At 45.6% G+C, this 23,758-nt stretch overlaps 1 protein-coding gene across 7 annotated transcripts in view; it reads right to left on the bottom strand.

The window, feature by feature from the left end:
* Nucleotides 1-3,494: 3,494 nt before the first annotated feature.
* The window catches only part of PDE8A (phosphodiesterase 8A), a 178,739-nt gene continuing 158,475 nt past the window's right edge, over nucleotides 3,495-23,758 (bottom strand). For 4 of the 7 annotated variants that reach the window (XM_083475683.1, XM_083475681.1, XM_083475682.1 and 1 more), the window contains 8 exons: nucleotides 23,709-23,757; nucleotides 22,286-22,421; nucleotides 20,166-20,364; nucleotides 16,592-16,809; nucleotides 15,261-15,393; nucleotides 11,545-11,712; nucleotides 10,332-10,461; nucleotides 8,613-9,678 (listed from right to left, as the gene is read on the bottom strand). In XM_083475683.1, coding sequence (XP_083331809.1) covers nucleotides 9,572-9,678; nucleotides 10,332-10,461; nucleotides 11,545-11,712; nucleotides 15,261-15,393; nucleotides 16,592-16,809; nucleotides 20,166-20,364; nucleotides 22,286-22,421; nucleotides 23,709-23,757 — 1,140 coding nt within the window. In that variant the 3' untranslated portion in view covers nucleotides 8,613-9,571. Of the gene's footprint in view, nucleotides 3,583-5,089; nucleotides 5,153-6,685; nucleotides 6,898-8,612; nucleotides 9,679-10,331; nucleotides 10,462-11,544; nucleotides 11,713-15,260; nucleotides 15,394-16,591; nucleotides 16,810-20,165; nucleotides 20,365-22,285; nucleotides 22,422-23,708; nucleotide 23,758 lie in introns of those variants that run through there. The other 3 variants (XR_014519198.1, XR_014519199.1, XR_014519200.1) reach the window with 3 other exon arrangements.

The raw sequence follows: 23,758 nt of genomic DNA, 5'->3' as shown, positions 1-23,758 counted from the left end.
CAAGACGAATGCCTTGCAAGACGAAAAACCCGCTAGACGAAAGGGTTTTCCGTTTTTCGATGCGCTTCGCAAGACGAATTTCCCTATGGGCTTGCTTCGCAAAACGAAAAAGTCTTGTGAGTCTTGCGATTTTTTCCCCTCCCCCCTTTTTCTAAGCCGCTAAGCCGCTAATAGCCTTTTAGCCGCTAAGCCTTTAATAGCCGCTAAGCCTTTAATAGCCGCTAAACCGCTAATACGCTAATAGGGTTACTTCGCAAGACGAAAAAACCGCTAGACGAAGAGACTCGCGGAACGGATTAATTTCGCCTTGCGAGGCACCACTGTATACAAATTTAAATCACTATCATCGATTTAGGCTCAGTGCTGCCTGCACTAACTGACAGCAGCTCTCCAAGATATCAGTCTCTGCGACCACAATGCCAGGGTGAATTCTCCTCCCACTTAACACACTTTTACAAGTGTCTGCAATTCTCATCTGAATCAACTCTGCATTCATTATAAGCATAAGTTAAAGGTTGCTCATTAAATTTCCCCAGGCTACCTAAACACTGTTTCCATCCCAGCTGGTTAAGAACTGGCTTCTGAGTTTGCGTTTCCCCTCCTTCCTCCCTGTCTGATCCTAAACTTCCACTGCCTCGCAGGACATCTTTGGGTGGCACTGTGGTCTAAACCACTGAGTCTTTTGGGCTTGCTGATCAGAAGGTCAGCGGTTCGAATCCCAGCGAAGGGGTGAGCTCCCAGTGCTCTGTCCCAGCTCCTGCCAACCTAGCAGTTCAAAAGCATGTTAAAGTGCAAGTAGATAAATAGGTACCACTGTGGAGGGAAGGTAAATGGTATTTCCGTGCACTCTGGCCTCTGTCACAGTGTTCTGTTGCGTCAGAAGCGGTTTAGTCCTGCTAGCCACATGATCCAGAAAGCTGTCTGTGGACAAACGCCGGCTCCCTTGGCCTGAAAGCGAGAGGAGCGTCGCAAGCCCATAGTCGCCTTTGACCGGACTTAACCGTCCAGGGGTCCTTTACCTTTTACCTTACCTTCGGGAGAAGAAAAACCTAAGGAGCAAGACTTAAACAAATCCAGAGCAGAGTCCCTAAGATGGCCGGGTGGTTCCTTGTACGCCTCCTTCCAGCAACTCCTGCAGCCAAGTTGGTCTTGCTCTGTTGTCTTTTGGACATCAGCGAGGCCTAGTCCGGGCAGCAGAGGACCTCCATACCCTCTGCCCAAACTTGTGCCCCAGTGAGATCACTTCGGTGCTGCTAATGTAGCAGTTTGACTTCACCTCTAGAGATGCACCCCAGTGTCTCTCAAGACAGATGGGTGCCAATAACCCCTGCTATAAAAAGCTTCTCGCTTGCCTGTCACCATTAAGCTATCGGTGGTAGAGCACATGCTTGGCAAACAGAAAGTCACAGGTGTTATGTACTGAAGTTCTCACCTTGGGCCAGCAGGGGGATACTGTAGATAGTTTTCACTCAGGTCCACATATGCAAATAAGGGATGGAAAGTGACATTCAGTGATTGGATAGTTACAGAAAGTGGTTACTGTTGCGTTGTAGTGGAGCTCTATATAAGCAGGCTGGCTGAACCCTTCAGTTCAGTTCTGTTCTGGCCTGTGAATAAACAAGAGCTGTTTGAAGAATCGCTGTGTCGTCTGATATGTTCACCCACAACTTAACAACAGGTTCAGACCTCAGCATCTCAGGTTAAAAGAATCTCAGGAATAAGAGTATGAAGAGATCCCATGCCTGATACTCCGTAGAACTCCTGCTAGAGAAGACACCAGTGTAAAAAGAAGGCACCTTTCATCATATGTGGTGGACGTGTAAGGTAATCAAAGCATTCTGGGAAATGATATATAATGAATTGAAAAAAAATGTTTTAAATAACTTTTATTTTAAAAAACAACAACCCCAGAGGCTTTTCTATTAGGAATTGTAGGTGCTGACATTCCAAGGGAGCAGAAAAGACTTTTTATGTCTGCAACGACAACTGCATGGATGTTGTTAGCCCACAGATGGAAAGACGTTTATGTCCCCACCAGAGAAGAATGGCAAATTAAATTACTGGACTATGCTGAAATGGCAAAACTGACTGGAAAGCTCAGGAACCTGGAAACCAAAACTTAAATAAGGAATGAGAAAAAATTGTAATTTACCTTGGAGACCACTGTAAGCAATTGAAAACATTAACAGGATTGCAAGAACGCTTGTAATGTAGCGAGAGCTATGGATATAATGGAGTTATAAAAAAAAACTTGGATTATTGAAAAAAGATGCCGTAGGAAAAGTTTAACAACAGAAACCATGGAAGAGAAGGTGGGAAGTCCAGAGATTCGGAGGAATCTTCTAATTGTGGATGTGTTGTGGTATTATTATAATTTTAAATTTGTAAAACCCAATAAAAATTATTTTTTGGGGGGGGGGGAGAGAAGACACCAGTGGGTTAGACAAGCCAAGCTGTATTCAAGGCTGTTTAAGCCCATTGATTCCAATGGATTTATAATCCTTTTAATGGATTTATAACTCTCTTGACTTTAAGCTAAATAGGGAGTCTGTATAACTGTGATGGAGTACTCAAAGTTATAATGACTGCGCATCGATGTTGCTGAAAATCACCCTGGTCACATGCGCTGGTCAGCATTCAAAGAAGGTAAAAACAGTAATGACGCAGTGAAAATATGAGGGAATTCAGTATATATCAGACCTACCTTTCCTATATCACAATATCACGAAAGTTGCATGCTTGCAACTAAGCCTCTTAGGGATTTGTACAAAGAAATAAACTTTTGATCCTTTGATATTAAAATATTAGCCGTCTCTCCAATGACATACACACACACTCCGCCACCGTCCAAAAAACCCGGGCTACTTGTTCTTCTCCATGTTTTTCAATCCCATCTCATACTTTTTGATGTCGGGAGGACCAGCAAGCAATCATTTGGCTAATGTAGAAATGACAGGATCCTTTCATTCCGTCGCCCAAATGAGCTCATGTGTCACAAAAAGGCTCTAACAGATTAATTTGCTCAGGGAAATGATGTCACATTGCCTGGAAAACAAATCATTTGCAAGCTTTATATAGCCACCTCACTGTCTCCAGGGGCAGATCATGAAGACGGGGAGGTCATGCAGTTTCTAGTTTTCTCGGGGCTTCAGTCTCACATTGCACAGTCCAGGAAAGTCTGAGACAGAGCTCAGGAATGCCCAGTTTGCACACACTGCTTTTTCCAGGTTAAAGGGGGCTTGAGGGCTGGAAGCTGACCCTTGCCTTGGGATGGGAAAATGTGTCAATTTCAGTTTGTCTCCCTTTTTTATTTTTCCAATCTTAACTTCAGTCCTCATGTCCACGAGTTTGTGATCTCTTTGTTTTAAAAAATGCCCTCATTAAAATCCATCAGCATTTAAGCACTAGTTTCTCCTAGTGTGCACATTTTTGTATGAAATTTTGCATAATAAACACCTTTTTTTTTGGCAGTCATTTTCCTTAATGTAATGCAGTTTTGCCTGTTGATTTCACTCATGTTTTAATGCACACTTTACCCTAGTTGATGCATGCTTGTGCCCATTACTTGGCTGGAGAATGGCACTGCAAAAACAACAATAAAATTTATTATTATTAGTAGTAGTAGTAGTAGTAGTATTAGTAGTAATAATAATAATATTTTTTTATTTATACCCCGCCCTCCCCAGCCAAGGCCGGGCTCAGGGCGGCTAACAAGCAATAATAAAAATAAGTTGAATGAATACAACTTAAAAACAAGATTAAAATACAACATTAAAACATTAAAATACAGCCTCATCACAGGAGGAGAAAAAAAGAAAAAAAGAAAGAGGGTGAGGGAATCAAATTGACTCCAAGCCAAAGGCCAGGTGGAACAACTCTGTCTTACAGGCCCTGAGGAAAGAAATCAGATCCTGCGGGGCCCTGGTCTCATGAGGCAGAGCGTTCCACCAGGCTGGAGCCAGTGTTGAGAAGGCCCTGGCTCTGGTTGAGGCTAATCTAACTTCCTTAGGGCCCGGGACCTCTAGGGTGTTGCTATATATGGACCCTTAAGGTCCTCTGTTGGGCATACCAGGAGAGGCGGTCCCGTAGGTACGAGGGTCCTAGGCCATGAAGGGCTTTAAAAGTTAAAACCAGCACCTTAAATCTGACCCTGTACTCCACCGGGAGCCAGTGCAGCTGGAAAAGCACTGGGTGAATATGCTCCCATGGCAGAGACCCCATAAGGAGCCTCGCCGCAGCATTCTGCACCCGCTGGAGTTTCTGGGACAGCTTCAAGGGCAGCCCCACGTAGAGCGAATTACAGTAGTCAAGCCTGGAGGTGACTGTTGCATGGATCACTGTAGTACCCTGCCCATCTGACTGTCTTGCCCCAGCTACTCTGGGTAACTCCCAACAGGTGGCTCAGTTTCCAGAGAGGGAGTTGCTCTCATGGGAACTTGTATTGACGAATTTATAAGGTTAGATCAAAACAGTTAAATTTTTATATATCCATAAAAAACCAAACCCGTGGATTGTATAAGAAGATGCTCTGAATAATCAGGGTTTTTAATTTAAAAAAATCAATTTAAAGGGGCAACATTTGATTAATCTAACCAATAAATTGGTTAAAATCTGTTTTAGCATCTCCCAAGCTAAAATATAGCTGTGGGGGAAGGGAAATAATGAGGAATGGAAATATATTGCCCCCCAAACCCCCCTTCTGTTTGGGTATCTATAAAACCCAGAGCTCCCTTTGCATTTGGGTGCTATTAATATACATTAACTTCTAGAGAGATGGGAAGTTTTTGGCTTTTTCACCACAATGGGCGCCTTGACGTGATCAAACTGCATTTCCTGTATATTTTTCACCCAAGGAATGGAGATTAAGAATAAACAAACATTAGCAAAAAGTCAGGCTGGGTCAGAAGACACTTTGACATTTTGAGAACAAAGAAACAAGCATCTCCATGGTGTATTTTAAACCCCCTGCCCCCAAGAAAGGATTTAGTTTCAGAGGTCTATGGAATGGCATAAAAATAAATAAAAGAAAATGTTTCAGAGGAATAGGCTAAAATGTTTGACACTTTGCAAGATATACGTTTAAACATACTTCTTCTGCTATCTTCCAGAATGCTTCCTCCAAATGTCAAAGGGATGGAAAGTTTACAAACCACTGGGGAATTAAAACATTATTTTTTTTAAAGTCGCTATTTTAGTTTTCTTCTCCAGCACAGTGGGTGGGAAAAAGACATATTGAAGCACATTCCACCTGGGAACATTTTCCCTGCACCAGAGACACCCAAATTATGGAGAATTGTGCCGAGTGCACTGGGATGTCCCTTTTATTCTTCTCAAATGAAACTTGGACAGGAAAAGATATGGCAGATTGAAACCATATCTACTATACCAGGGGTCTGCAACCTTTAAGACAAAAAGAGCCACTTGGACCCGTTTCCGAAGGGAAAAAAACCTGGGAGCCGCAAAACTCGTCATTATAAAAATAACTTTTTTGTCACTTTTTAATTATTTCTTTGTTTGACCCCTCAGAATTACTCCTCCTCATAGAAATAAACGTTAAATTAACAAGTTACCTTTTGTGTGTGTGTGTTCTTCACTCCCCTTCAAAACAGTGACCAGCGTACATGCCCCCTTACAATGCAGTGACCAGCGTACATGCCCTTACAATGTAGCGGGCGGGCGGGAAGATGACGTCGGGACGGTGCGTGACTAACACACGCACCGCCCCCCATGCGATGTCACAGCCAGTACAGCGCCCGCCACAGTGGGGAGTGTTGGGGCGCACAATGCGCCTCCTCCCCTCGCTAGTATCTGCCCCGGAGCCGCGGCAAAGGTGTAAAAGAGCCACATACGGCTCCGGAGCCGCGGGTTGCAGACCCCTGTACTATACAGTTTGGAAAGTCTATCATCTGTTTACTGTGCATTTTGTATACCTCTGAAGGTATCGATGGCAAATTTTGCAGCCCTGGTCTGCTGCAAAAGGTATTTGCCATCACCGTGTCCATTTACCTGGCGTCATGAACTGGCAGGATAACGGGGAGGAAGAGGAATAAGATTACACCCGGTGAGGGGTGTAACTGGGACTGGGACACTGGAGCAAGCTGGGGTTTGGGAGAGGTTGGTGTTGGAAGTATTTACAGGGTGACGGAGGATGACGAGGGGCTGGGGACCAGTACACAGGAACCAGAGCACCAGGCCCCATCACCAGAGGGGTCCCTGTCTTCATGATCATGACAGGCTCTGGGGCAAAGGAAGCAGCAGGTGAGGCAATCCAGAAGGCTGAAGCAGCCAAGGGCCCACAACCCAGTTCCTTAGCTGGCCAGGTGGGAATCACTAGCTCTGTGATTCCTCAGCTAGAATAGGCTCAAAACAGGAGAAGGTCACATGTCTCCTCAACAACAGTCTAACAAGAAGGTACAGCAACTCGGGCTGTCAGTGGAACTTTTGCCATCGATGTCCCTACCATCTGTCAAGGCTATAATAAAAACTACCGTATTTTTCGCTCTATAACACGCACCCGACCATAACATGCACGTAGTTTTTAGAGGAGGAAAATCCGTAGGCATGCCACCCGTAGGCATTTCCTCCATAACACGCACAGACATTTCCCCTTACTTTCTAGGAGGAAAAAAGTGAGTGGTATGGTGCAAAAAATACGGTAGGTTGTGGGATATTGAACACCGAGAACTAACAGTAGCAGCAGAGAAAACATGTTCCCCTCTTTATTTTCAACTTTCTTGGGCACATGAAACTAACCACAATTACCTTGAATTTCTGCTTAACCCTCAAGAAAGAAGGGCATTGTCGCTGGCCAGGTTTAATTCAAATCCATCAAACCTCCTTTGGGGACGGTTCTCTGGCAGGGTGGAAGGAGAAAGAACTTGCCCATGTGAAGACCACCTGGTGGAAACCACATATGGTTCTCAATTGTAAACTACATGCTGATCTCTGCCAGCAATTTCTAGATCAACTCTATCCTCAAATGGAAACCAGAGTCAGAAGTCATACATTTTCTATTACTGGGGAATGATCAGGAGCCCACCAAGTTAGTGGCTAAATATCTCTATTTGGTTTTTCGTCGTCAAAATACACTTCAGAACTGTTCAAATTCACCTGGTACAGTCATTATCTCAGTTGTCCTTACTTAGAACCCTATGAGGGAGGTCAACAATACTATTGTGCTTGAATTGCTGAAGCTGACAGAACATCAGGTAGCAGAACTAGGAATTCTCTCAAGGGGAAAGGAGAAAAGAGTAGGGCCAAAAGTGGTTTGGGGTGGCTCTGAGGGCTGTTCAGAACAATTGGGGGAAGGTTTAGAGGCCATGACCAGTTCAAAACCACCATCATGATTGGTGGGAGAGAGACAGCCACTCCTGTCTTTGAGGCCCTCCAGACAGGTGGGGCATTTTTTGTGGGTGTCTTCTGCAACATGTCTTTGATGCAATAATAAGGCATCAGTGGTGGATTTATACTGGGCATCATTCCACTCTATTCATTGTTCTGGATTGCTTCTCTGGTGTCCATCCATTGTTGCCATTTGGAGGAGGACCATAGTGCAACAAAAGCAGGATAATACCACCACCACCCTGGAACATTTGGGGTATAAAAAGTTACAGGATTTCAGGACGAAGCTAACAGGACATGTAGCAATTGGAAATGAAGCAGTATCTCTGCCTTGAAACATCTGCATGCTCAAACAAGACATCTGATCTCCCTGGAGACCTAGAGATGTGACGATAGACTGCTCTGCCTCCTTTCTTTTAGCAAATGTCTTGTGCCACTGGGGAAGTGGAAATTCTGTACTGATTTGTTTTGGATGTTTGTATGTAATGCCAATAAAAGATTTGATGATGATGTCTCCTCAAGCCCAGATGCTGCAATCAGAATGCAAAGTAGAAAAGGCAGCAGAGCTGAGGCATTGTGTGTGCTCAACTGCCCATGTTGATAGGCCTTGACTTGGACGTTCCTGGACCTCCCCAGGGCTGTGCTTTGGGTTTGACTTTGGATTGTATCCTGACTGCTGGACTTTGCTACTTGGATTGGCCCTGAACCTCCTTTCCTGACCCTCACAGGCGTTGGGTTTTGGACTTCACTTGTGCGGATCGACCCTCAAACTTTGAACCTGGCATACTGACTTGCTGCCAGGTAGACCAGGGGTTCAGAACACCCCACCCATCTGGCTCGGTTCCCCCAGCCACTCTGGGCGGCTCCCAATAGAATATAAAAAACACGATGTCTGGGTGTTAAAACATTAAAAACTTCCCTAAACAGGGATGCCTTCAGATGTCTTCCAAAAGTAAGATAGTTGTTTATTTCCTTGACATCTGGTGGGAGGGCATTCCACAGGGCGGGCGCCACCACCGAGAAGGCCCTTTGCCTGGTTCCCTGTAACCTCACTTCTCGCAGGGAGGAAACCGCCAGAAGGCCCTCAGAGCTGGACCTCAGTGTCTCGGCTGAATGATGGGGGCACTTTGAGTCTGTTGCTTTTGGTTTTACTACTAAACCAGGGCTTTGAGGATCACTGTCCCAACTCCAGTGTTGGGGAGTTCCAGCTACAGTCACAGTACAAGTTATATGACCCATGTCATTTCGCTTGACGGCTGTCCAATGAGACCTTTGATAAAAACTTATTTTAATTAACATAAAATTGAACAATATTTCAACATACACATCTATCCTTACAGTGCAATAAAAATGTATCCTCATTGTACGGCGTTTTGCATTATGAAAATAAAATGCGTAACGAGTATGAATCATGTAAATCTGTAATGCATCTAAAGTTGGCTTTGGCTTTTAAAGTCTTTATAAATTCATAGAAAATATTGAACATCTAACAAAATAAATAAAACATATTTTAATCAAAGATGTCTAACGATCAGCTTCAAAAGATTTGCAGGTTGGGTGGGTTCGTTTGTTTACATTTGCTACTAAACTCATTTTAAAGAGATCTGGCTCTCAGTAGTGCTCAGAAGTGAATGATTGCGCCTTCTGCAATGCAAAAAAATAGAGCTATGTCCATTTGTCAGAAGTTCCCCCCCCTCCCAAAATCCTTCATAAAGGGTTTGCATGTCAAATATTGTTCAATGTAACTGGGGTTTTTTTCTTCCTTTAAGTGCTCATTAAAAAGTATCCTCATAACTGTCGAGACAATACCACCGATGGAGACATTCGCCTTCACTTGTAGATCCGATTAATGTGTTAAAATTGTCTCTTTTATGAGGAGGAGGCTATCTTCAAGCTTTGGAAATCTGGCATGAAGAGAATGCCAAAAATGTGAGACAAAACCAAAAAAAGGTTCGCTTACAAACCCTCTTCAGTACAGACATCGCAGCAGTCCAGTGTAATTCAACTTGAAAGGCTCACTCAACACAGAGTCCCTAGGTGGGAGGTTGCCAAGAGTCCACCGCTGACCTCAAGACATTCTTAGAACGCTCAAGTTCTCCGAAGCTGTGTACAGGAAGGCCTTGCTGTAATACTGAAGAGACCAAAACAAATCTGAAAATGCATTCTCAAATGCATGTTTGTAGGAACGCCTCCGGATGGGCAATGTTCACAGCACCAAGAGGCCCGGTTGCTATTCGGGGGGCGGTCGGAGGGTCCGTAGCTTCCTGTCATCCAGCCCCTTCCAGTATTTGAAGTTGTTGTCTAGATGCTGCAGCAGATTTGGAAGGTCTGCAAAGGCTGGAGGAGAAAGGAAACAAAGTGCTTACGTTCCTGCGGAATAAGACAGATGGGGAAGGTGTCTGTCAGGGAACTGCCATCAGTGCTGGAGGGAGAGAGCAAGATCCAGAGGGATTCCAGAGAGCGTCCCGGGATAGGGAGAGGCAGCCCATCTTCTGGGAAAGAGAATCAGCGTAGCACCAGTGGAGAAGGGGGGGCAGATGGGGGAAGCGGCGAGGCGGTCCCATGACTCCTTGCCGGGGACCAGCGGGGAGAGTAGAGCTCCTCCGCTGCCTACACCCTCCTTGCGCAGAAGGCTTTCGCGCAGAGAGAGTAGGAGGAGACTAGGCGTCAAAGAGCTTCTTTGCTGGAAGAAGTTTAAGAAACGCCCACTGACGGATTCTGCCAGCGATTGAGACAGCCACGGATGAGTGGCTGTCCGGACGAAAAGGTTCACTCAGGCAACCCAGCCAATTGTTTGCACCGGCTTATGCACGAGCAACCCCTAGAACCACTACAGTGTCCAATGGCTCTGAGCATTGCATGCTAGAGGCCTCTTCTTTGGGTTCAATTAATTCACAGATTTTCAACACAGTCTTGTTATTCTAAGCAAATCTTAATAGTATTCTGGATTGCCTACTGAGCAACTGTCAAGAGGATAAGAGGTTACTTACCATCCCAAGCGTCAAACATGTCGGTGATGAAATAATCAATGAAGGATATTTGAGATTTGGGGATGCTACAAGTATTCCGGTCAAAAACAGGCATCACAACAGGCAATCCTTGCCTTTTCTCGTCATCTGTCTGAAAAACACCCCCCCGCCCAAAAGAAACCCATTGTTATGACTGTTTTGTCTGTTATTGTTAATGAGCTCTCAACTTTTTATTATTTATTTATTTATTTGAGCATTTATAAGATGTTCTCTTGGCTAAAGAAATCAGCACCTGAAGCAGTATACCGAAGCATATGAAAAATCAAGATCATTGCATAATCTTAGAAAGTTGCAGAATCTTAAGATGGGTTGTGGTTGTGACCTGGTCTGAGAGTACACATAGATTGACTGCTTTCATTTGGGGGTGATTTCAGAACATGGAGGATATTATACTGAGCTAGGGTCAGAAATGAAGGGGGAGAAAGACACATCCACCTCCACATACCCTTAACCTCCTATGAAAATCATGTACAGTGGTGCCTCGCAAGACGAAAAGAATCCGTTCTGTGATTCTCTTCGTCTAGCGGTTTTTTCGTTTTGCGAAGCAAGCCCATTGACGGATTAGCGGATTAGCGCTATTAGCGGCTTTTAGCGGCTTATCTGATCAGCTGATAAGCGGCTTAGCGGCTTAGAAAAAGGGGGGGAGGAAAAAAACCCCCGCAGGAACTCGCAAGACATTTTCGTCTTGCGAAGCAAGCCCATAGGAGATTCGTTTTGTGAAGCACCTCCAAAATGGAAAACCCTTTCGTCTAGCGGGTTTTCCGTCTTGCGGGGCACCACTGTATTGTGTATCAACATTCATTCATTCATTCAATTTCTATGCCACTCACACGTGTCACAAAGAGGCTTTCATACAATAAATAATAACAGAGTAGAACATCACAATTGCAACACAAATTATATAAAACAATTAACAAATCATCCATAAAACAACCACCTTCTATAGAACACTATTAACCAAACAACTTAAAAATAGATTAAACAGCACAGCCACAAGAAAAGCCGTGTTATAAAGTTATTATAAAATTCACAAAGCATTACAGCACTCCTAATCCACAAAACGATATTGAAATTAACAAACTAACAACCAAAAACAAACTAAGCACTGTTGAATTTTCTCTCTCTCTCTCTTTTTCTCAGCTGAAATTCCTCCAGCTGGCCGTATCTCACCCACCTGTGCAAAATATTCCTCAGAGATGCGGCCTGCCCACTCGACACACTGCTCCAGGGGCCGACATGGGTTGGAAACATCAGCACACTTAATAAGCATGCGCTTGATCAGGATCCGGTTTTCGGGAGACGTGAGGACGGTTTTGATAGAATCGCTATCTCCGTTTGCACCCTTATCGAAAAGTTGACAAAAATGTACCATCAGCATCTGTGCAGGAACTTCAAAGGCATCACGTATAAACAAAGAATCTTGTGGGAACCTTAAACATGAACAGATTCATAGCAGCTTTAAAGGATCAAAATCTGCTTCGGATGCATGAACACACTTTCACACACATGAGTATTGAGGGACGGGGAGAGGAACCTGCATGAACAGTAAGCTCAAGACGTCATGAAACTTTCAGGGAAGTTTTCAATGTTTGATGTATTGTGTTTTAATTTGTTGGACGCCACCCAGAGTGGCTGGGGCAACCCAGTCTGATGCATGGCATATAAACTATTATTATTAGTTTTAATTTATTTATTTCACAAGCTTGATATACTGCTTGATTGTAATTGAGGTAAAAAGGTAAAGGACCCCTGGACGGTTAAGTCCAGTCAAAGGCGACTATGGGGTTCCGGCGCTCATCTCACTTTCAGGCCAAGGGAGCCGGTGTTTGTCCACAGACAGCTTTCCGGGTGATGTGTCCAGCATGACTGAACCACTTCTGGTGCAACGGAACACCATGGCGGAAACCAGAGCGTACGGAAACGCCATTTACCTTCCCGCTGCTGCAGTGCCTATTTATCTACTTGCACTGGTGTGCTTTTGAACTGCTAGGTTGGCAGGAGCTGGCACAGAGCAGTGGGAGCTCACCCCATTATGGTGATTTGAACTGCCAACCTTCTGACCGGCAAGCCCAAGAGGCTCACTGGTTTAGACCACAGCGCCACCTGCATCCTTTGATTGTGATAAAACTCATGGTGGCTTAGATAATAAAATAGTCAGTAGAAAACAACTATCTGAAACATTAAAAAAGTAAAAACATATGTTAAGAGTTATGTCAATCACTGTCAATCAAACATCTACCCTCCCCCGATCATCCAAACTTCATTTGGCAACTACTCCCCCCCCCCCATATTTTCCCTCCCCTTTCATAAATTCAAATGGTTAAAGGATGGCTTTCACCCCTACTCTTATCCATGAAAGCTTATGGGGGGAAAGTGTGATTTCAAATGAAGCCAATGAGTATGGAATTAGGAAAGGCAGCTGTTTTTGGCCAATTTAGCCACTGAAAAAGTCTTTGATCCTGCGTGGAAGAGCCCATCCATTCAGCCCGGAGTCCAGAGTCTGGCCCTCTGCGCGGCACTGCCATTTGATCAAGTTTCCAAATGGCGCTTCAATGGGACCCCCATTGTTCATCAAGGACCAACTGCTGAGATGACCAAAGGAACTGGGGCTTCAGTTCTCGTTGCGCTGACTTCAAAATACTTGGGCCTGATCCAACTTCTCGCTGAATGAATGGAAAGATTTCAAGGGAAGCTCAAAGGAGCCCTTTGTGAAGAAGCTAAAAACAGCCACCTCCTGCACAGTTGTGTACAAAGGGCAGCAGACTCGGAGGAAGCCTCCAACCCACAATGTAAAAGTAAACACATTAAGGGACGAGCAGAGTAGCCGGGGACTTCAGTTTCCAGCTTTTTCGTCCTTTAGTAGCACAGATGTCCTTCTTAACTGCAAGGAGAAAGTGCTTTCCTTTGGTGGAGGGTGCACGGTGTTTGTGTGTGTGAGTTGTCAAACCACAACAAAACCAACCCACTGGAACTGGCAAGTTATTTGTTGGGAGGTGCCAAATCTCTGCTCTCAAAATCCCGAAACTGTTCCTCTCAACCGCTTTGCAAGGAAGACAGATGGAGGTGTGAATAAATGAAAAGGGCAACTGCAAAGCGAGGAGAGACCTAAAACGGCACTTATAAGAGAATGTGGTACAGAAAAGAAAATAAGACTTTTTTATTAAAAGGCATGAAAAACCCAGCAGCAAATGTGATTTATTTGCCCTTATCCAACGGCTGCGTCGTACCCTTACCCTTTTAAAATGTGTGCATACAAAAAAACGTTTTATATATGGAGGAAAGGTGAAACTTACAGCTCTCTCTAAAGGACAAGAGGCAACATGATGGAAGTGTGCAAAAATTATTCACGGCCCTGGAGGAAGAGAAGTTTCCCCCCCTCTCCCATGATACTAGAATTCAGGGATGTCCACTGAAGCTGAATGTTGGAAAATTCAGGGGACATAAAATAAAGCACTTCTTTATAGGGTGCATAGTTAAAACAATGAAATTACTGGTAGCCACTGAGTTGGATGGCTTTAAAAGAGAGTTAGGCAGATTCATGGAGGAATAAGGCCATCGCTGGAGCTGTGGACTAAACCTCTAAGCCTCTTGGGCTTGCCGATCGGAAGGTCAGCGGTTCGAATTCCCACAACAGGGTGAGCTCCCGTTGCTCTGTCCGAGCTCCTGCCAACCTAGCAGTTCGAAAGCACACCAGCGCAAGTAGATAAATAGGTACCACTGTGGCGGGAAAGTAAACAGTGTTTCTGTGTCTTCTAGTTTCCATCACAGTGTTCTGTTGCGCCAGAAGCAGTTTAAGTCCTGCTAGCCACATGATCCAGAAAGCTGCCTGTGGACAAACGCCGTCTCCCTTGGCCTGAAAGCGAGATGAGTGCCACAACCCCATAGTCACCTTTGACTGGACTTAACCATCCTTGGGTCCTTTACCTTTACCTACTAACCACAATGGCTATAGTCCATCTCCACTGGCAGAGTATGCCTCTGAATCCCAGTTGTTGGGAATCTCAAAGAGAGGAAAAGCTGTTGCACTCAAGTCGTGCATCTTAGGCATCTGCCTGACCCCTGGGAGTAGAGGACGCCAGACCAGATGGGCCACCCAGCAGCCCCTTCTTTCTTAGGGAAAAGATCTCTTCTTACCAACAGGCTAGCTTTCCACAAGCTAATACATGGCCATTTAGATAAGGGCCATTCACAAACCTACTTCCAGGATGATGGACTAGATGGGTCATTCAGCGGCAGTGTCCGCTCTCATGCCAAGAAGGGTGGGACAGGGGCGAAGCAATGGTGGGGGCATAACCCCGTGGGCATGGTTTTGAGTGGGGCACAAACCACCTTCATTCTAGGATGCAGTTAAAGTCCCCTGGAAACTGTACCAGTTTATTCTCTCTCTCTCTCTCGCTTAAAAAACAACATTTGTTTTGCATAATAATACAGTGGTACCTTGGGTTAAGTACTGAATTCGTTCTGGAGGTCCATTCTTAACCTGAAACTGTTCTTAACCTGAAGCACCACTTTAGCTAATGGGGCCTCCTGCTGCTACTATGCCACCGGAGCACGATTTCTGTTCTCATCCTGAAGCAAAGTTCTTAACCCGAGGCACTATTTCTGGGTTAGCGGAGTCTGTAACCTGAAGCGTATGTAACCCGAGGTACCGCTGTAATAATAATAATAATAATAATAATAATAATAATAATAATAATAATACACTGGCTCTTGGGCTAGAAATAGGGGAAATCCTGAAAGATGTATAGGAGAAAGGATTTGCCTAGATGCCATTCTGCTCCTCAGGAAGCAGCGTGAAATTTGCAGGCCAATTAGCTCCCAAATTAAGTAATAAATTAACATCCACTTGCAGCTTTCGCATCTCCTTGCCTTCCCCGGAGAGCCTCTTACCCCGTTCTCTTCAAGCGCTGCCAGCGGCTTGTTGATGCTGTTGACAAACTTGTTGACGTGCTCAAAGTGCTTGGTCATTTCTGTGGCCAGGACCATGTCGATAATGGCCTGCCGGAGGGTTCGGTATTCATTCCTGCGTAAAGAAGGGACGTGTGGGATATGCACGGGCTCAAGGCCATCTTGTCTAGATTCTGACTGAAAAGGTTTCTGATTGGAAACTTGGGAACAATCCGAACAACACGCAGAGCTTTATAGTTTACTAGAGCTGTCAACCAATTAAAAAAATTTCAGTCTGTTAATCCTTTGCATTTTGAACCACTTAACCAACTGATTTGACTTTAAAAGGAACTGCATTCTAACTAATTCTCCGGATAGTTTTTTTTATTTTTAAGCCCTATTTCAACAACAGAACCAGAACAACAGCACCAGTAATTCAAATTCAAATGCTCCTGAAATTGACCCCTTTTGATCCATCCACTAGAATTTTAGTGGATGACTCGAAAACTATAAAATTGATAAATCTAAAACTAAATTTTGCTGCTTAAATGTGAGCTATCAATGAAGGAGACTTCTCAAGGCTACAGAACTCCAGAATGCAGGTGGGGAATATGTGTGAATGCCTCTCTCGCCATATCAAAATTTCCTTGCATGTGGGAAGTTAGAACATGGGGAGAACCCTTTTCCTGATGTTCTAGCTTTCCACATGCAGGCAAGGGTGGCAGTGTTTTTCACTGGGAAAATATGTGATCCCCACCTTCATTAGGGAGTGGCATAGCCCCTAAAGGTCTGTACCCAAGTGCTTTTCCTGACCATCTGAATCAGCCCTTAGGTTTATGAGATCTTAGCGAGCTGTTTCACAACCCTTCCTAGTAGACCTCCAATATGTGTATCACCCTACAATGCCATTTAAGGTCTGGTGCGTTTCCTTGTCGTTTCCTTTTCGAAAACATCACTTCAAGGTACAGTGGTGCCTCGCAAGACGAAAAGAATCCGTTCTGTGATTCTCTTCGCCTAGCGGTTTTTTCATCTTGGGAAGCAAGCCCATTGACAGATTAGCGGATTAGCAGCTTATCTGCTGATCGGATCAGCTGATAAGCTTCTTAGCGGCTTAGAAAAAGGGGGGAAAGGAGAAAAAAACCCGCAGGAACTCGCAAGGCATTGTCGTCTTGCGAAGCAAGCCCATAGGAAATTCGTTTTGCGAAGCACCTCCAAAACGGAAAACCCTTTCGTCTAGCGAGTTTTCCGTCTTGTGAGGCATTCGTCTTGTGGGGCACCACTGTATGTAGAGACTATAGCCTAAGCATGGCAGATCCCCTGTTTTGAAAACTCACCTCTCCATGTTTTTAAAAATATTGCATTTATCGTCCCGTGTGGTGATCTGGAAGGCCAAGGCGGCATGATGGCTCTCCAACACTGCTGTGTCGTTGTACAAAATGGCCAGCTCACTTCCTGCATTGCACAGGAAGGAATTTGTTCGGCCCGGATGATCCACGTCATGAACAGTGGCAGCAATCAGAGCAGCAACTTCATCAATGGGATCCAAGGTTTGCTGGGGGGGGGGAGAGAAAGATGAGAAGGATGTTTAGTAAGGTTCCCAAGAGACCTCTGGGCTTATCCTGCATCTAGAATGAATGTTTCTACTTTTATGTCAAACTCTCCCAGCTTGCAGAAAGCTAAGTCGTAGGGGAAATGCTTACTTCTAACCGTCTTAGCCTTTCCACACAAGGCTGTTTAGAAGAGATTTGGTCATTGACAAACTGGAACGTGTCCAGAGGAGGGCAACCAAAATGGTCAAAGGCCTGGAAACGATGCCTTATGAGGAACGGCTAAGGGAGCTGGGCATGTTTAGCCTGGAGAAGAGGAGGTTAAGGGGTGATATGATAGCCATGTTCAAATATATAAAAGGATGTCACATAGAGGAGGGAGAAAGGTTGTTTTCTGCTGCTCCAGAGAAGCGGACACGGAGCAATGGATCCAAACTACAAGAAATAAGATTCCACCTAAACATTAGGAAGAACTTCCTGACAGTAAGAGCTGTTCGACAGTGGAATTTGCTGCCAAGGAGTGTGGTGGAGTCTCCTTCTTTGGAGATCTTTAAGCAGAGGCTTGACAACCATATGTCAGGAGTGCTCTGATGGTGTTTCCTGCTTGGCAGGGGGTTGGACTCGATGGCCCTTGTGGTCTCTTCCAACTCTATGATTCTATGATTGCTTCCCCCCCAAAATCCTAGAAACTTTAGTTTGCTAAGGGTGCTGAGAGTTATCAGGAGACCCCTTTCCCCCCTCACAGAGCTACGGTTCCTAAAGTTCCTTGGGAAGAGGGGCTGGTTGCTAAACCACTCTGAGAAATGTAGCTCTCAGACCTTCCACCTGTCCCTATTTTCCAGGGACAGTCCAGGATTTATAGAAGCTGTCCCAGTTTCTTATTTGATCCCAGAATGTCCCACTTTTCTTTAAAAAGGTAAAGGGACCCCTGACCATTAGGTCCTGTCGTGGCCGACTCTGGGGTTGCGGTGCTCATCTTGCTTTACTGGCCGAGGGAGCCGGCGTACAGCTTCCGGGTGATGTGGCCTGCATGACTGAGCCGCTTCTGGCAAACCAGAGCAGCACATGGAAATGCTGTTTACCTTCCCGCCAGAGCAGTACCTACAGGTTACTTAATTTGTTCCGATTCGAACCGCCGAACTTCTGATCGGCAAGCCCTAGGCTCTGTGGTTTAACCCACAGCACCACCCGCATCCCTGCCCATGAGCTAGGATGGCATTAAAAGAGATTTGGACAAATTGATGGAAGATAGGGCTGTTTGTGGCTGCTAACTGCATAGCTATGCTCTTCCTCCACTGTCAGAGGCAGTATCCCTCCTGTCTGCCTGTCGGTGGAAACCACAAGAGGGGAGAGTGTTCATGTGCCAGGTCCTGCTTGCAGGTTTCCCATAGGCATCCTAGTGGTTGCTGTGAGGACAGATTGCTGGATTAGATGGGCCAATAGCCTCCTCCAACATGCTCCTCTGGTGTTCTTACAGTGTCAAAACCACGTCAAAAGCCATAACAAAGGCAGCATTTTTTCATCTCCACCAAGCTAAGCAGTTGGCTCCTTACCTCTCTCACCCTGACCTAGCTACTGTGATCCACACGACGGTCACCTCCAGACTTGACTATTATAACTCGCTCTACGTGGGGCTGCCCTTGAAACTGACCCAGAAACTCCAGTGGGTGCAGAATGCCGCAGCAAGACTCCTTATGGGGTCCTCGCCACGGGATCACATTCACCCGGTGCTATACCAGCTGCACTGGCTCCCGGTGGAGGGTCACGTCTAAGGGGCTGGTTTACCTTTAAAGCCCTATACGGCCTAGGACCCTCGTACCTATGGGACTGCCTCTCCTAGTATGCCCCGCGGAGGACCTTACGGTCTGCAAATAAAAATATTTTGGAGGTCCTGGACCGCAGAGAGGTTAGGCTGGCTCAACCAGAGCCAGGGCTTTTTTGGCTGTGGCCCCGATCTGGTGGAACGCTCTGTCACAAGAGACTAGGGCCCTGCGGGACCTGACATCCTTCCGCAGGGCCTGCAAGACAGAGCTGTTCCACCAGGCCTTTGGCCAAGGCAGAGTCTGATCCCCTTCTTTGGTGATCCTCGTAGATCTCTGGCCCCGTGGTTGCCATTTGATTTTGAATTGATTTTAGAATATTGATTTTAGAATGCTGTGTTACTTTTATTGCTGTTAGCCGCTCTGAGCCTGGCTTCGGCTGGGGAGGGCGGGATATAAATAAAAAATTATTATTATTATTATTATTATTATGAACGCAAGCTGTCTAGTGTGCATGTGTGCATACGTATGTGAATTATGCAACACTGGGGCTTTGCATGTCAAAGTTGGTATCTCCAATCAGAAGAACCAAATAACAGATGATGGGGAGGCCCCTTCTCAGCCCGAGACCTTAGAGAGTCACTATCAGCCAATTCTGCACCTGCACAAACTGGTCTGGTCTCTTCTTGTAATGGACTGGTTGGGTGCAGAGCAGTGGAAGAAGGCACTAGCTGGGGATCCCCCAAGGGAAGAAGGCTTCGGGGACTGGTGGTAGGACCACAATGCGTGATCCGAGGGAGAAGAGGGAGCAGCCTGGAAAGAGGAGGTGTCGGAAGCTGAAGATGCAACAGGGTTTAGTGAGCGGGAAGAGGCTGTGGCAGAGGGCAGCCCAGACTCAGAGGCAGGAGAGGAGCGAGGCTAGGAGACAGAGATAAGACAGGCCGCTGAAGAGTCCAGGGAGTCTTCCCCTCTTGCTGCAACCAGCTCCCCTCCCTGCTGGTCTCCCAGAACATGCAGAGCAGAGAAAACGAAGAGAGCAGAGCAACAAGATACAAGACGAAGGAGCCTCAGGTTGCTAAGGAAGGACCTGGGAAAGGAGGAGTCTTACGAGAGCAGTGGGAAGGCAGTTCTCGCAACTGCCTCATTGGGGCAAGACCCACTGGGAAGGGTTGCTGTGACCACCAGGACTGAGCTGTTTTGTTTCTTTGAATAAGGAGTTAACTTTGCTGATATTGGATGCTTTATTGTTGACCTACACCAGACTCCAGCGTCTGATGGTTTCCTATCAGTGAAGACTGGCACATCAGGGCAAGTGGGGCGCTGCCCCACCAACCTCAATCTGCTCCCCACACCTGCTTGTCTTCTGACTTACATCTAGCCCGGGGTGGTGGCTCTGCCTGTCAGCTGCCTTCTCCTTAAGTCTTCCCTTGTGGAAGTCGGGATGGAGGGGAAACTGGAATTAGATAGCTCTGCCTCTGTCTGTTGTTAGCTCTGCCTCCGCCTACAGGTGGGTTGCCTGCCTTCCGCCCCACCAGCCCCATGGGCACCAGCCACCACTGCTCCCCCTTCCTTCCACCTCTCTCCTGAGAACCTGTCCTTACTTTGACCCTTTCCTTGGAAAGGAAATAGGCCGTGGCGTGCAGCACATCAGCAGAGTGAGTCGAGTTGTGGTAGGAGTTGGACGAATGATAGTTGGCTTCGATGACTTGCAACCATGATCGCAGGGTCGACTCTGAGCAATTGAGGAACTCGCAGATCCGAAAGCGGGCAAACATTTTGAGACCAAGGTAAACTAAAGGCCTGAAGGGGTGGGGTGGGAAGAGAAACAGAAAGAAAGAAGATCAACGAAATTGCCCTGAAAGGAGAATCGCCGTCAACATTATCAGAATGGTAAAAGCTGGGGATGGTAACATAAAGAGAACCCTGCAGGATCAGGCTGATGGCCTGTCTACTCTCAAGGATCCTAATAAAAAAATTCCTTCCAGTAGCACCTTAAAGACCAACTAGGTTAGTTCTTGGTATGAGCTTTCGTGTGCATGCACACTTCTTCAGATACACTGAAACAGAAGTTGCCAGATCCTTCTATATAGTGAGAAAGTGGGGAGGGGTATTACTCAGAAGGGTGGTGGGAATGGGAGATTGGCAGATAGCTGAGATGAGCCTGTTGACGACTCTTAACGACTGCAATAGGTCTTTCAGTGTATCTGAAGAAGTGTGCATGCACACGAAAGCTCATACCAAGAACTAACCTAGTTGCTCTTTAAGGTGCTACTGGAAGGAATTTTTTTATTTTGACTATGGCAGACCAACACGGCTACCTATCTGTATCTCAAGGATCCTGTTCCCAAAGTGGCCAATGAGACACCTTAAAGCAGGATCTGAGCAAAAGAGCATTCTTCTGACTTGTGATTCCCCAACAGCTGCTATTCAGGCTGTGAGAAGTGAAATCAGAACACGAGAGCAGCCTCTGTCCAGCTGTTGTCTAAAGGCAGAAATAGCCAGAGAACTATTGCTGTTCATGTACATTTTATTCAGACGTGGGGAATACTGTCTTAGTTTTTCTGACTGTAATATTAGGGCTTCCGTCTTGTTTTCTCACATTCCTTACCCATTGCAGTACCTGTTCTGTTGTGGAACTGCAGCTTTTTGAATGAGATACCAGCATGATGCACTAAATTTCACTGATAGCAGTGGGTGCGCTGCAAAACAGCAATGGATGTCACTGGACAATGTCGCTATTCTCCTGTGTTTTCTGCACATGTGTGTTTCTGTTCCTCCATGAAAAACAGCAGGAAAAAACTACATGCTGGTATAATGCCCCAAATTTCATCACTTTACTCCTGTAATTTTCCAGGTTGAGGGGGCTACAAATGGATTTTTTCTGGAATCCAGTGATATGGAAATGAGCGCTAAACATGCACTACATTTCACAAGTTTTCCAGAAGTGGCTTTTACATCATGTGAAAACTGAAATATAATGCAGACATGAACAGTTAGGGAGGTGTTGGAGAAATGGAATAAGTTGCTGCATGAATACAGTCTTAGTCTCAAAAATAATGCAACTATCTTGAAATAAAACTTCCATTGTGCTACGACTGGCAAAGGGCTTATAAATGAAACTTTAGGGTAGGCACTAACTACTAAGGTCCTGCAGGCTAAATCTGGCCTATAGGATGCTATCAGACAGCCCTGGGTCAAGCGCTGAGCTCCCATTAAGCAGAGTGAGATTGCCTGCCTCAGTTGGAAAATCTTAAACACTGTAAAAAGTTTATTGCTGTATTCCTGCCACCAGGGTGAACTAGGGAGATGCCAGCTTGGATTTCTGCCTCAAGCACCAAAGCATCTTGGGCAGCCTCAGCCTTTGACAACATGTCTCTAGCACATTAAATTAAGCCAAGGCAGGAAGTGTCTATTCTGGATGGGAAGCAGAGGAAAAACAGGGTCTCAGCACAGCAAATGTTCTCCCCGTACTTCTTTGGGACTAGGTTGGCCAGGGTTTTAAAAGTCACATCGAGCATCACTTTTTTATGTTTCAGATTACTTATTTTCAGACTCCAAAGCAGTTTAGAACAGTGTTTCCCACACTTGGGCCCCACAATCCCCATCAACCATGACCACTGGTCCTGCCAACTAGGGATGACAGAAGTTGTAGTCCAAAAACAGCTGGAGACCCAAGTTTGGGAAACACTGTTCTTTTTGTTTTACTTGCTTGACAACAAACCTTTTATGGGTTGCTGCTTCCAATTCAAAGATGTTGAAGTCCCAGTATTCCTCGTTTTCCATTGCTTCTGCTATCCTTGGTGGTATGTCATTAAGGGAGATGGGCGAAATTAAACTGCCTGGGACCTGATGAGTTTCTATGGGAGAAAACAAGACAGTGGGAGGAAATTATAAAGCATGAACTGGCCTCTGGCATCAGCTTGGGGATCAAAGGCTGCACCTCCTACTTCCTCTAAATAAATGAAAAAACCCTGAGAGAAAGAGGAAGGCAAACCTGACCCCATCCAACAAACAGAGAAGGCACATCTGCAGGGAACTCTGCTCCCTCCACCCTCCAGCTGCTGGCTGTCTTCAGACCACAGAGTTGACAAGAAGCAACCTCTGTATCTGTCTGACAGCCAGAAGAGCTCAGGACTGCAAGGTTTTCAGGGGCTGCCAACTATTTCTGGACCTCTGAGCACAACTGGTTTTTTGGGAGTGAGTGTCGTGAGCTCCAACCCCTCTGAGAATTTCCCTCTCTGTTTCCCTAGATCAGCTCCCTGCAACCCAACCCCGCCAAGAGACAGAAACAGATAGTGCGCACAAACCCCACTTTTCCAATGGGTCTGGGTAAAAATCACATAAGAGTTGAAAGAGGAAGTGGGAAAGAGTGTCCCTCTTGCAACTTCCTTCTCTATGTATTTTTCAAGGGAGAAGGGGGAAGGGAGTGGAGATCTCAGAGCCCATGTGGGCAGCAGGGGAAGATTACAAGGCAGCCACAACATTCAGGGGCACCATGTTGGCAGCCCCTGGTGTATACTTTGTAAACAGCTGAGATTATGCAACCCTCAAAAATGGGTGCCTTTCTAGTTTTGTCTCCTATCTACAGATTGTGAGCCTGCAAATCACTTTTAATCTCAGCACAGGTGCTTCAGAAGTAATGAATGAATGAATAAAACCAATACAGATTTAACTGATAAAGCGTCCATAGGCTTTCTGGAATAAGCTCATTGTGTGCAACCACTTTCCTAATTGTTAGTTATAGCAGTAATTGCACAGTCATACCTCAAGTTGAATGTGCTTCAGGTTGAGCGCTTTCGGGTTGCGCTCCGCGGCAATCCGGAAGTAACGGAGTGCGTTATTTCTGGGTTTCGCCGCTCGCGCATGCGCAGATGCTCAAAATGACGTCACGCGCATGCGCGGAAGTGGCAAAACGCGACCTGCGCACGTGCCGTTGCGTCTTACGTTCCATTCAGGCTGTGAACGGGGCTCCAGAACGGATCCCGTTTGCATCCCGAGGTACCACTGTACAATCAACTACACAAATTCTTTGTTTAAAATAATATTTGGTTGTATTTTATAAAAGTTTATAAAATGTATTTTATAAAAGTCACCAATTCTAGAACAGATAAAGAAAATGCATACTTTGCGATGAGAAGACTTACGTTTTGCTGATAATATATACTCATTCCCTGATAATCTTCGTAGGCCATCC

This window comes from Podarcis liolepis (assembly GCF_965112155.1).
Source record: "Podarcis liolepis genome assembly, chromosome: 14".
NCBI lineage: Eukaryota > Metazoa > Chordata > Lepidosauria > Squamata > Lacertidae > Podarcis > Podarcis liolepis.
Note: the sequence above shows the minus strand (reverse complement) of the source record. Positions and strands in the feature narration are given on the sequence as shown.